Source organism: Anthonomus grandis, chromosome 19, assembly GCF_022605725.1.
Source record: "Anthonomus grandis grandis chromosome 19, icAntGran1.3, whole genome shotgun sequence".
NCBI classification, from domain to species: domain Eukaryota; kingdom Metazoa; phylum Arthropoda; class Insecta; order Coleoptera; family Curculionidae; genus Anthonomus; species Anthonomus grandis.
This window is the reverse complement of record NC_065564.1, coordinates 9,567,295-9,580,142: the sequence shown is the minus strand read 5'-3', so window position 1 is coordinate 9,580,142 and position 12,848 is coordinate 9,567,295. Positions and strand designations below refer to the sequence as shown.

The 12,848-nt window shown below is 33.0% G+C and overlaps 2 protein-coding genes across 16 annotated transcripts in view; one reads left to right on the top strand and one right to left on the bottom strand.

Moving 5' to 3' along the window:
• The window catches only part of LOC126747529 (heat shock protein 70 A1-like), a 402,096-nt gene that overhangs the window by 88,268 nt on the left and 300,980 nt on the right, over positions 1 to 12,848 (bottom strand). The window lies entirely within an intron of this gene.
• The window catches only part of LOC126747527 (WASH complex subunit 2), a 271,361-nt gene that overhangs the window by 143,774 nt on the left and 114,739 nt on the right, over positions 1 to 12,848 (top strand). For all 4 annotated transcript variants that reach the window (XM_050456216.1, XM_050456218.1, XM_050456217.1 and 1 more), the window contains 2 exons: positions 11,241 to 11,390; positions 11,450 to 11,523. In XM_050456216.1, the coding sequence (XP_050312173.1) occupies positions 11,241 to 11,390; positions 11,450 to 11,523 (224 nt within the window). The remainder of the gene's footprint in view (positions 1 to 11,240; positions 11,391 to 11,449; positions 11,524 to 12,848) is intronic.

Below are 12,848 nucleotides of genomic sequence, written 5' to 3'. Positions count from 1 at the left end.
AAACAATTCATATCAGAGCCGACAAGAGTGTCTGATACTTCTATGTCCCTGATTGATCTGATTTTTTCTAATATTGACCTTATGGAGGCTTGTGGTGTTAGGGATGTTGAGGTGTCGGATCACTTGTTGGTTTTTTGTGAAATGAATTTTAATATTTCTGAGCCACAACGCTTTAGTTTTACGTATAGAAACCTTCATAATATTGAACATTTACGTTTTCAGTCTGATCTGGAGTTAATACCATGGCATAGTATGTATATCATGCCTGAAATTGACTCAAAGGTTGATTTTTTCACACAGTCGATACTTAATATCCTAGACATACATGCGTCAATTAAGAGGGTTAATAATAAAAAACCATATAGCCCCTGGATAACCCCCAACATCAAGTTTATGCAAAAGCTTCGTAATAGGGCTCTAAATAAGTTTAGAACTAGTAAGGATCGGAAGGACTGGAATACGTATAAACAGTATAGAAATATTACAACGTCTGCGATTCGCGCAGAGAAAAAAGCATATTTAACCTATAAACTTGGCATTTGTAGTAATAGAGAAATTTGGAGTGAGTTGAAAAAAATCAATATTTCTAAAAAATCTAATGTACAGCTTCCTATATCATTACAAGATGTTGAAAAACTTAATGTTTTTTTTACTAATATAAACAATAACAACAATAAGCCTAATACCGATTTTATAAATTTTTTTAAGGAGCACAGAATTTTTCCTAATATATATGATTTTGTGTTTAATTTAGTAGACCAGGATTTAGTAGAAAAAATTCTTCAAACTATAAAAAGCAAGGCATTTGGATCCGATAATTTAAATATTACTATTGTTACGCTTTGCTGTTCTGTGATTATTAACCCTCTTACCCACATTATAAATTGTTGTCTAGAGAAGAGCTATTTTCCGGAAAAGTGGAAGGAGGCCAATATAATTCCCTTACCTAAAATTAAAAATCCCACAGAATTCAACAATCTTCGTTCTATTTATATACTTTCTGTTCTTTCGAAAATTTTGGAAAAAATTATGGACCGCCAAATTCTTGATTATTTAAATAGCAATAATCTCATCCCAGAATATCAGTCTGGGTTTCGTAAGGGCTATAGCTGTGTCACTGCGTTGTCTCAAGTTACAGACGATATATTTCGGGCTTTGGATAAAGATCAGGCAACTGTTTTAATTCTCTTAGATTTTACCAAAGCATTTGACATGGTGAATCATGAGATACTTATATCTCTATTACATTATCTAGGATTTTCTCAGTCGGCCTTAACACTTATGTCATCTTTTCTTTCAAACCGCAAACAAAGAGTTCTGCTAAATGGAAAAATATCGGAGGCACTTGACGTTATTTCTGGGGTACCACAAGATAGTATTTTGGGTCCATTGCTATATACAATATACACATCACAATTAACAAAAAAATTAAATAGATGTAAACATCACTGCTATGCAGATGATACTCAAATTTATTATTCATTTAAACCCAGTTATGCTCCTGAAGCTAACCTTAATATTAATATAGATCTTAATAATATCTTTACTGAAACTCAAAATCTACTTTTAAAAATTAATCCAGCCAAATCTAAAGCTATTCACAAAAATTTTAGTGATGCTCACCGGATTGAGATTTTAAATAACTTTAGACTTGAAATGAATAACGATGTTATACAATTTCAAAATTCAGCCAATAATCTGGGGCTCCTAATAGATCATAAACTAAAATTTAGAGAGCATGTTGCACTTAAACTTAAAATTGGATACTCTGCTTTAAAAACTATTTACGCCCAGAAGAATTACTTAAGTACTAATATTGTGAATGTGGTCCTTGTCTTGACTGCTCAGATGCCTCAGATCGGATACAAAAACTTCAGAATTCGTGCCTAAGACTTGTATTTGGCGTAATACACCTATTAGTTTTATTCTTTGTGCTTAAATGCTGTAATTTCTTGGTGACTAATAAACGTCTTATTATTATTATTATTATTATTATTATTATTATTATTATTATTATTATTATTATTATTATTATTATTATTATTATTATTATTATTATTATTATTATTATTATTATTATTATTATTATTATTATTATTATTATTATTATTATTATTATTATTATTATTATTATTATTATTATTATTATTATTATTATTATTATTATTATTATTATATAAATGTATGTCCGCAAATGCTTCGTTCTCCGAAATACGGGGTGTTGGAAGTATTTCTTAAAAATTGAAGATTTATTTATTGCTCTGAAACCGGTCGATATATGCAAATGAAGTTTGGAGGGTTTTTTGGCGCAATTTTTAACATGCAATTAAGAATTTTATGTTCACAATTGGCGCGCATACGGGTAATAATCTCAATTTTTTTAATGAAAAAAATGGTCGCCACTGAGATATTTTAAGTTAATAATTATTTGTGAATTCCTCGTTCAATTTGTGACAAAAAACCTCTCCCATCTTTTTTTAGTATGTGGCGCCGTTTTTATGAAAAAAAAACATCTTTACGCGTATTTTTTGCAAATGGATTATTGATAATTTTGTAGAACAACTCAACAACTGTTTTCCATCTATTAAATTTAACTTCGAACAAGAAACAAATAATCATCTTCCATTCTTAGATACTCTTGTCATCAAAAATAATAATAAGTTAGAATTTGATATTTATAGAAAAGAAATAAATACTTTTAGATACATAACTAGTACCATTGTTTTCAACATAAAATGGCTAGCATGCATTTCTTGGTACATCGTTTGGTCTCATTTCCTCTAAGTAATAGCAGATTTATTAAAGAAAAAGCAACAATTAAAACAATTGCTAAGGTCAATGGTTATGACGATAAGATTATTGATAAGCTGATTAGAAGACATAGGTTAATCTTAAAAACTCTACCACATTTCAAAAAAATGAAAGTAAGCAAACTTTTGTTGCAATACCATACGATCCTATCTTGACGAGAAGCTTTGATAGAGTTTTCAAAGACTTAGGTTTAAGAATGGTCTATCAAAGTTCGGCCAAGTTACGAAATCTTTTAGGAAACCCAAAAAATAAAATAAAGGGTGAGGTGAATAAAAGAGAGTAAATGCTTTTACTTTCTAATTTTTAACTAAATTCTTGACAGTAAGTGAATAATAAAAGTTTTAATCCTACTTACCTAACTCGAGATAGCAAGTGTTTGATTGACACACTTGCTATCTCGAGTTATTACTCCTAAAGCAACTATTTTAAGTGTTTACTTACGGTCGGGGTGAATAACAGCAAATGAAAACTTAACTTATTAAGTAAATACTTTTATTTTAGCAAGGTTGATTTAATGCTACCTTACCATAAGATTTATAATTTAAAGTTTGTAAATTATGGTGATCGTAGAGATGTAAGTCCAAATAGTGCAAAACGTCTTTTAAGGTTTAAAAATGAAAATATTGAACTCATTACGAACTATTTCTTACCATATAGCAACGAAACTCAAGGTGATGCACTTTCTTCAACAAAATATATGAAAATATTTCTTCGGTATATTAGTGACCCTGGTTTTCAAAATGGTATTGCAAATGATTTTGGTGTTGATAAAACAACAGTTTGTAAGATTGTAGATTATGTTGCATAAAAAAATATGGAAACGGCAGATCAATGGATAATGTTTTCAACAACTGAACGACAGTTAACTAAGACAAGTTGGATTGTAAAATACAGAATTCCCACCGTAATTGGCGCACTTGATTGTACCCACATACAAATTAAAAACCTGGCCGGCAAGTATTTGCAGGATGAATGGGAGTATGAATTAGAAAATAACAACGACGACGATCCTGATGACACAGAAATTGAGGAACAAGGGGACATTAGACGTCTTGGTGAACAAAAACGCTTGGAAATAATGCAGATAATAAATCAGTTTAATTTAGTTTAATTTTAATAACAACAATTTTTTTCTAAACAATTATAGGTATCAAATAAAAATTAATTATGTACCTCTTAACTATATCTAGTTATTTTAATTAACACGTTATAATTTATATTATATCTACTTATATCAATTTAAATGTCTTATATCTATTTAAATCAAATGTTTTGTAACATATATACATGAGAAATAAATTCTGATTATTATACATAAATGTGTTATAAATTTTACTTTAACAAAAGAAAATCTGGCAACCTATATTCCTTATTAAAAGGATCGTCACTGTTTTGTTTTTAAATTTTTGTTTTTTAGTTTTGTGGTCACTGGATACAGAAGAAATATTTTTAGCATATTCTTTGCGTTAAAGCTGTATAGGAGGTAAAACACTTTTATTACCAGAATCTAGCCCAACTGTTACTCCTCCTGGTATTTTACTGTACACAAGATTTTCTTCAGGATTTAAAATTTCTAGAAAATCTTTTTCTCATTCTGCATATTCGTGCAGTAGCTTAATTGGTTTATTTCCTGTTGCTGACAAGTCAGTTTTCTTCTTTACAGAGCTTTTCATATTGTTAAGAAGTTTTTTCAACTTATCTATAATTACGGTTTTTCCTGCATATTTAACAAACTCCTCCCTCATTCTAGTCCAGGTGTTCTCTTTTGCCGAAACAATTTTTGGTATCATGGACTTATTTAAAACAATTTTATTGTTTTCTTGCTGTAGAATTCTGACCAACTGCGCTCGGTTATCAGAAACAAGCTTCGGTTCCTTTATGCTTTCTTCATCACTGGAAGACATCCTTGGTAAATATCTTGACTTTTTTTAATTGTGTCCGATTTAAAAATAACTAATTTAGACAAACATTTATCTAAATAGAACGTAAAGAGGTCTATATAACACGTGGTTTACAAAGTAAATAATCATAAATAAGACGATTCAAATATGTGAATAAGGATAAACAAGCTTAGACTCGCAAGTATTACTTCAATATTAACAAGTAAATCTTTTTGAGTCATGCCTTACTTTAATTCACTCATTGGCAAGCATTTGCTTCAATTTTCAAGGCAACACTTTTCTTATAAGTAAATGCTTATAAGTGCTTACTTGATTTTATTCACCTCACCCAAAGACCAATGAAAAGTCTGGGATCTATGAGATTAATTGCAACAATTGTGATAGAAAGTACATAGGACAAACCAGAAGATCAATTAATGTCAGATTTAAAGAACATGTGGCTCATGTGAATATGGAAGAGTTGGAAAGTCAAGTGTGGCTGAACATGTTTTAAATACTGGTCGCATTGTAGAGATAGACAACTTAAAATTACTTAAACCAGTTAATAGCAATAGAAAATTAGATGCATACGAAAATATTCCTTATCGTCCAATCCCTTTTGGTCAATTATATAGTTTAGTTAGTGTTTAAGATTTGTTTGGCAATGGGAATTTCATTGCTTTTTCCACTCTATTAGTTACATCATCAGTATATAAGAAGATTTGTGGGTAGTTTTAGTATAGTTTTAATCTTCTCCCGAAGATGCTAACATCGTTAGGTAAACAGGTGTCTGCGTTGTTCATTATTTTTGTGCTAATAATGTCTTTTGATTCGTTAAAAAAATTATTGATTGTGTAATAATACACTTGATGTTTTTCCCAATTAATGTATATTTTAATTTTAGTTTTACAACAAAATAAACACTCTTATGTGTGAATACAGATTAAAAAAGGAAGCGGTCTATACGCTTGAGTCGAAAATTGATTGAAGTCTGTCTGACGGCTTGATGACGTGGAAGCCAGGTGGTGTAATCAAGTATCAGCGAGGTTGACGCTTCGGCGCAGTTGCGATTATAAGTTTCTTGAGTTTTATGGACGTTGGGTTTGCATATAAATATCGAACATACCGCCCCCCTTGACAGCCTAAAGGCTTCAATACGATTATTCGCATCTGGGTAAAACACAAAGCTTTACCGCTGGTCTCTTGATAACCGTTGATGCAGTCTTGATGGTGGCGGTTCGAACAACTCCATCGGATCCAGGATGAACAGCTTGCACCAAACCAAGTTTCCACTTCAATGGAGGTACTCCATCTTCTTTGATAAGAACGACAACCCCAGGTTTCAGAAGGTCCTTGCAGTTCGTCTTCCACTTTGACCGCTGTTGTAGTTCGGAGATGAATTCCTTAGACCATATTTTCCAGAAGCCTTGAACTATCTTCTGAAGTCGTTGTAGTTTGGTGAGGCCATTGTCCTTTATGTCCAAATAATCGTGACTAGGTAAAGCAGTTAAGCGTTGGCCTATGAGAAAATGGCCAGGAGTGATTGGCTGAGGATCATTAGGATCCTCGGAATAAGGGTATAGGGGTCGCGAATTAAGAAATGCCTCAATCTGAGTGAGGACGGTTGAGAATTCTTCAAAAGTAAGAGGTGTCTGATTAAGCACTCTCTTGATATGATACTTTGAGGATTTAACTCCTGCCTCCCATATTCCACCGAAGTGGGGAGAATGTGGAGGAATAAAATGAAATTGAATATTTTCTTGAGAAAACTCAGATTTCAAAGCATTTTGATTTTTGAATAAAAACTTAGATATTTCATTTTTAGCGCCGACGAAGTTTGATCCATGATCTGAGTAAATATTCGCGCTTATACCTCTTCTCGAAAAGAACCTACGAAGCGTCGCGATAAAAGCTTCAGTACTTAAACTGGATACCGTTTGCCTTTACAAGGTTCTCGACAGTTTTTGAAAAATCGGTAACAGTAAGCAGTTACTCTTTGAAGCTTGGTTAATGTCGAGAATCTTTCTAAAAGATCAAAGGAAGAAGATGTGGCCATGAAGGAGATAGGCTTCTCTATACGTCTTTCTGAATCATCAATATTATTGAAAATTTCCAAAGATTTTGTAGGCCACTCTTCTTCAGAAGAAACAAGCCAGTGCGGCCCATGCCACCACAAGGTATTACTAATTAGGTTTTTAGGATCAAAGCCACGGGACAAAAGATCCGCAGGATTTTCGTGTGTATTTACATAATTCCACAAGTTGCTGTCAGTTAGGGACTGAATTTGATTGACACGGTTAGCCACGAATATTTTCCAGTGTTGTGGATTGGATCTGATCCAGGATAATGTTATTGTCGAATCAGACCAATAGAAACATTGATCTATATTTAAAGCTAAGGCGTTCTTGACCTTGTGCATAAGCTCTGATAGTAGCAGTGCAGCGCAAAGCTCAAGTCGTGGTATAGTGACAACCTTTAAAGGAGCTACTCTGGTCTTAGAGCAGAGAAGGTGACTGTGGATTTTATTGTTTATATCTGTAGAAACTATATAAATACAAGCTCCATATGCCATTTGACTGGCATCAGAGAAGCCATGAAGCTGTACCTTGATGAATTTCTCAGGTAACACATGGCGAGGAATTCGGATATTGTTAATTTCTTGTAAATTATTTTGAAACTTCAACCAGGTTGTATGGAGATCTAAGGGAATAGATTCATCCCAGCTAATCTTGCATTGCCATAATTTTTGAATAATGGTCTTTGCAATGATGATTACTGGTTGAAGCAATCCCAAGGGATCAAAGATTTGAGACACACACGATAAAATTTTACGCTTGGTTGGATTAGATTGATCAAAAGTTTTGATAAAATATTGCAAAAAATCAGACTCCGAATTCCAGAGCAAGCCAAGAGTTTTATTTTCGTTTGGCTCGCCAAATCGAAATATTGTGTCTTTAGTTTGGGTTGAATCTAGACTTGAAATAATGTCAGCATTATTAGACATGAATTTTCTTAAAGGAAAACCAAAAGATGCAAGAATATCAGAAATACGATTTATTATAAAAAAAGCTTCTTCCTTAGAAGCGCAACCCGAGCATAAATCATCAATATAAAAATCATTTTCAATGATTTGACTTATGTTAGGATTAGATTGTTTGCATCTTATCGATATTTCTTTAAGACATCGAGTGGATAGAAAAGCTGCAGGTGCTGTTCCGTAAGTAAGTGTTTTTAATTGAAAAGTTTGAATGTCAGTATTAGTGTCAGATCTCCACAAAATTAATTGCATTGAACGTTGGTTCTCGCTGACTAGGACTTGCCTATGCATTTTGGCTATGTCAGCGGTTATCATTATATTGTGCTTACGGGCACGTAAAACAATTGAAAAGAGGTCTTGTTGGACAGTGGGCCCAACTCTTAGAATATCATTGAGTGATAACCCAGAAGTGGTTAGCGATGAAGCATTAAAAACCACTCTGAGCTTGGTTGTCGTGCTAGAATCTTTGATGACACAATGATGCGGTAGGTAATAACATGTTTGATGTGACAAGCTAGAAACATCGATTTGAGTCATATGACCAAGAGAAATATATTCATTTAAAAAGTCAAAGTATTGTCTTTTAAGATCAGGATTTTTGTTTAGTCGTTTTTCAAGATTTAAAAGTAGTTTTATTGCTGCTTCTCTGGAATCGCCTAGAGAGGAAGCAGGCCTCTTAAGTGGAAGCTGAACGATAAAACGTCCATCTAAAGTTTGCTGAGTGGTTTCTTGAAATAACTGTTCACAAAATGTTTCATCGGGGGAAAGATTTTTGACATTTTGAACTTCCTCGATTTCCCAAAATCTTGATACTTGATTATCAAGATGTTGCAAGGTGCTTAAATTACACATGACTGAGTTACTTTCATTATCTACATATGGAGGAAGGGACATGCCAGAAACAATCCAACCAAATTGGGTTTTTTGGAGAGTAGGCATATGTTTGCCTAGCTTTATTTGACCCAGCATTAAGAGATCCCAGAAGTAATCTGCGCCTATCAAAATATCAATAGATCCAGGCACATTATAAGATGGATCAGCTAAAATTAGATTAGGAGGAATTTTAATGTGCGAAATGTCCAATAAGAAACTTGGTATTTGATTTGCTATTTTGGGTAATACTAAACATTTGATACCAATATTAAAGGGCACTTGCCTAGCTTGTAGTTTAACTTTAGTATGTTTCAAAATGTTTGTAGCCTTTTGATTAATACCTGTCACTGTGCAATTTATTGGTTGAGTTTTAAGATTTAATTTTTTGCAAAATGATTCGCTAATAAAGCTTGACTCACTGCCGCTATCCAATAAAATTCGACATGAATGAATCCGACCTTGATTGTCAGCAATGTCAACCAAAGCCGTAGATAAAAGAACACGATTGGACATGAAATTACCCGAAAATAGGCAAGTTTAATTATTTTCTGAGATTTTAGGAATTTCAGAGGATGTGGCAACATTGCAATTTAATGGAGCATTTGAATTAGCAGGCATTCTGTTTTGATTTGTATCATTATGGTTAAAGCTAAAATGCAATAATGTATTGTGTTTTACTTGACATTTTCTGCAGGGAGAAGAGCGACATTGTTCGGTTTTATGATTATCACGAAGACAATTTATGCAAAGCTTGTGCTTTTTAGCCTCTTGCAGCCTTAAATATGGGTTGAGATCAATGAAATTCTTACAATTATAAATTGTGTGATTTTTATTACAAAAACTACAAATTACCTTACAATCGCCTACAATTTGCCTTACTAGTATTATGTTGATTAGCGTTACATAAAGGTTGAGGAATAGAATTGATAGATTCTAATATCCGACCCTTTTCAGCCAGAAAATTAGCAAACATTTGTTTTGTCACAATGTCGTGTTTAGCATACTCGGACTCCCACTCACGCCTGGTGACTGGGTCTAGTTTTAACGAAAATAAGTAAATGATTATCACATCCCAGGAATCTACTGGTAAACCAAGTACTTCAAGGGCACGTAGATGACGATTCATACCGTCCAAAATAGTTCTTAATTCTTTATGACCCTCTTTTAGAGCCGATTTAATTTCAAACAAAGCTTTAATGTGATTTTTAATTAATAATGGCTTGTTTTCATATCGTTCTACTAATAGGTTCCATGCTACAGCATAGTTATTTGAGGAAATTTCGAGTGAGGTAAGTAGGTCTAATGCTTGACCCTTTAGCGATAATCTTAAGTAATGAAACTTATTAATATCTGGTATTGTATTATCTGTATGAATCAGAGATTGAAACGTGTCTTTAAAAAATAGCCATTGCTCGAAATTTCCATCAAATGATGGTAATGTTATCGTGGGAAGTTTTACTTGAGGTGACTTTAAGCCAGAGTTCAGAGTGACCTTGTTTTCTATGTGTGAAGGCATTGCAGAAGAAGTTTGAAATTGTTCATGATTTTCTAAATACGTTTGACACCGTGAAACAACAGAAAAGTAATTGTTTTCAAACTCCGTACGTTCTTTTTCATGTATATCATCATCTACTGAAGTTTCTATCAGTTCTATTTCGGATTGAATGTCAAAAAAATTGTTTAAAATCGGTGTTATTTTAGAAAGACGAAAATCTAGTTGCTTAAAATCTGGGTTTTCCTTTAATATTTCAGCCTCAAAATATGTCTTGAATCGTGTTAATTGAGATTTATCGTTTTTCCGTGTATTCTTTAGCTTTATTAATTTATTAGCAACAAAATTTTCCTCTTCGGAAGACATGTTTTTAAGAATTTAAACTTTTACAAATGTAAAAATAATACAAAAACAAGGAGTATGTAAAATAATTAAGGTTGAATGTATATGAGAAAATACAAGGCTTAATGCTATACAAAATCAACGATTATATAGGAATTTATAAAATAGTTCTTAATCGGAACGGACTAACCTCTTTTCGGAGAACTACCCACGCTACTAGTCAGATAGTGTTTTTGCTTCTCGCCCTTAACCGTCGTTCGTCGCTTCGATTGATGAAAATGGCCGCTCGGATTGCCTGGAGACGGCGATAATCTTCTTCGATTTCTCGCTGGTAATCCGGCTCGAAGGACCATAAATATGTGTAATAATACACTTGATGTTTTTCCCAATTAATGTATATTTTAATTTTAGTTTTACAACAAAATAAACACTCTTATGTGTGAATACAGATTAAAAAAGGAAGCGGTCTATACGCTCGAGTCGAAAATTGATTGAAGTCTGTCTGACGGCTTGGTGACGTGGAAGCCAGGTGGTGTAATCAGGTATCAGCGAGGTTGACGCTTCGGCGCAGTTGCGATTATAAGTTTTTTGAGTTTTATGGACGTTGGGTTTGCATATAAATATCGAACATTGATAAACAATAAAAGGTTTATTCCGTCGCAACAACCAATGTGTAAGACTAGTGGCACACAGACCAATAAACAAAAATGACTATTTATATTTTTTCTACGTAATATCTTAAAAATATTTATTCTTTTAAAACTAAGTTTCCCTATTTTTAGTATATATTTTATTTTTAATTTAGGTGGAAGGTTAGCTGAAGAACCGCCAACTTTAGATGATACAATTCTGCCTGCATCGAGTCAAGCAAGACGTCCATCTAAAGACCGAACCAGAGATTTGTTTGCCGAGGACAGCGATGATGAACTCTTTTGGAATCCATCTCAGAAATCAAGTAATAAAAACTTGTATTTGGATATAAGTGCGAAACAAATAAATATTTTTTTAATTTAGCTACAAGTTCTGATAAAAACGTTCCCGCATCTACTATGGAGAGTGCAAATAACACATTTAAGAAATCCTTTGAGGTAAGTCGTTTGTATTATTTTTATTAGAATTTTAGCTACTAAAGCCATTTATTTGGATGTGAAAAAACGTGTACGTTTTCTGAGTTATGGCACAGATTAAATATAACCGGATGCGAAATCGCCGATTTCAAAACATCTTTAAGCCTTTCGAGAAGACGCCGGCGCACAGTGTTTTGCACAATGGTCAAAATTCACAGTACAGTTTTTTTATTTTGTGAATTAGGTCAGATCTTGTTTGGCTGCCGGCATCCACGTGTTACAACGGTTATTTACAAAGTTGAAGTGATAATAAAACACATAAAAATCTTTTTTTTATTTGTAAAATTTTCTATGTTTTGGTAAGTATTTACTCATGTGATCTGGGTATAATTACACCCTTCAATGCATATGGTTGTCATTTATTTACTTGTGCCATATTTGACGCAACTTGCAGTAAAGGAAAAAAGCATTTATTTTTTCAGATGGATCCAAAACGGTTTTACGGTACCAAAACTGTTGATATTCCAAATCAAAGTGGTTGTGAAGATGAAAATTTGTCAGACGATAACCTTTAGCAAAACAGAACACTATTTTCTAAAGTTTTATTGGAAGAGTCCAGCGAAGATGAACAGATTGAGAGAGAAGTTGAGGATTTCATAATTTGTGAAACCGATTATTCTGATAGTGAAGATGATGTTCCCCTTTCAACCCTAGCTGCAGCGTACAAGAAAAAGAAAACAAACAAGGTGGTTCTTAAATGGGAAAAAAACATATGAAGGTAGCCGAGGAAGACAAATTATTCAATTTTTCAAGTTTTTTTTTACTAATGAAATATTGGTGTATATAGCGGAACAGACTAATTTATATGCTATCCAATGTAGGCCTGAAAAACCAGCAAATTTATCCAAGGAAGAAATAAATATTTTTATTAGAATTTGCATATATGTACATGTCTGTAGTACACTTATTGGAGCAGTACATTGGGTATTACTGCAATAACCGAAGCTATGACATGCAATTTCAAATCTATTAAAACGTTTTATACGAAATATAAAACGTTTTATTCACTTCAATGATAATACAAAGCAGCAACACAATCGTGATGAACCTGACTATAAGCTTTTCAAAATCCGTCCCTTTTTAGAAAAAATGCGAGAAAGATACTTACTTGTTCCAAAAGAAGAACATCTTGCAGTTTACGAACAAATTATTCCTACAAAAGCTCGATCGCCATATAACCCGAAAATACAAAGTATCTGTACTAAGTGGAGTATCAGGCTTCAGCTGTGATTTTGATTTCTTTTATGGACCAACTAAGTTGCAGGCTCATCAACCAGATCTTGGAG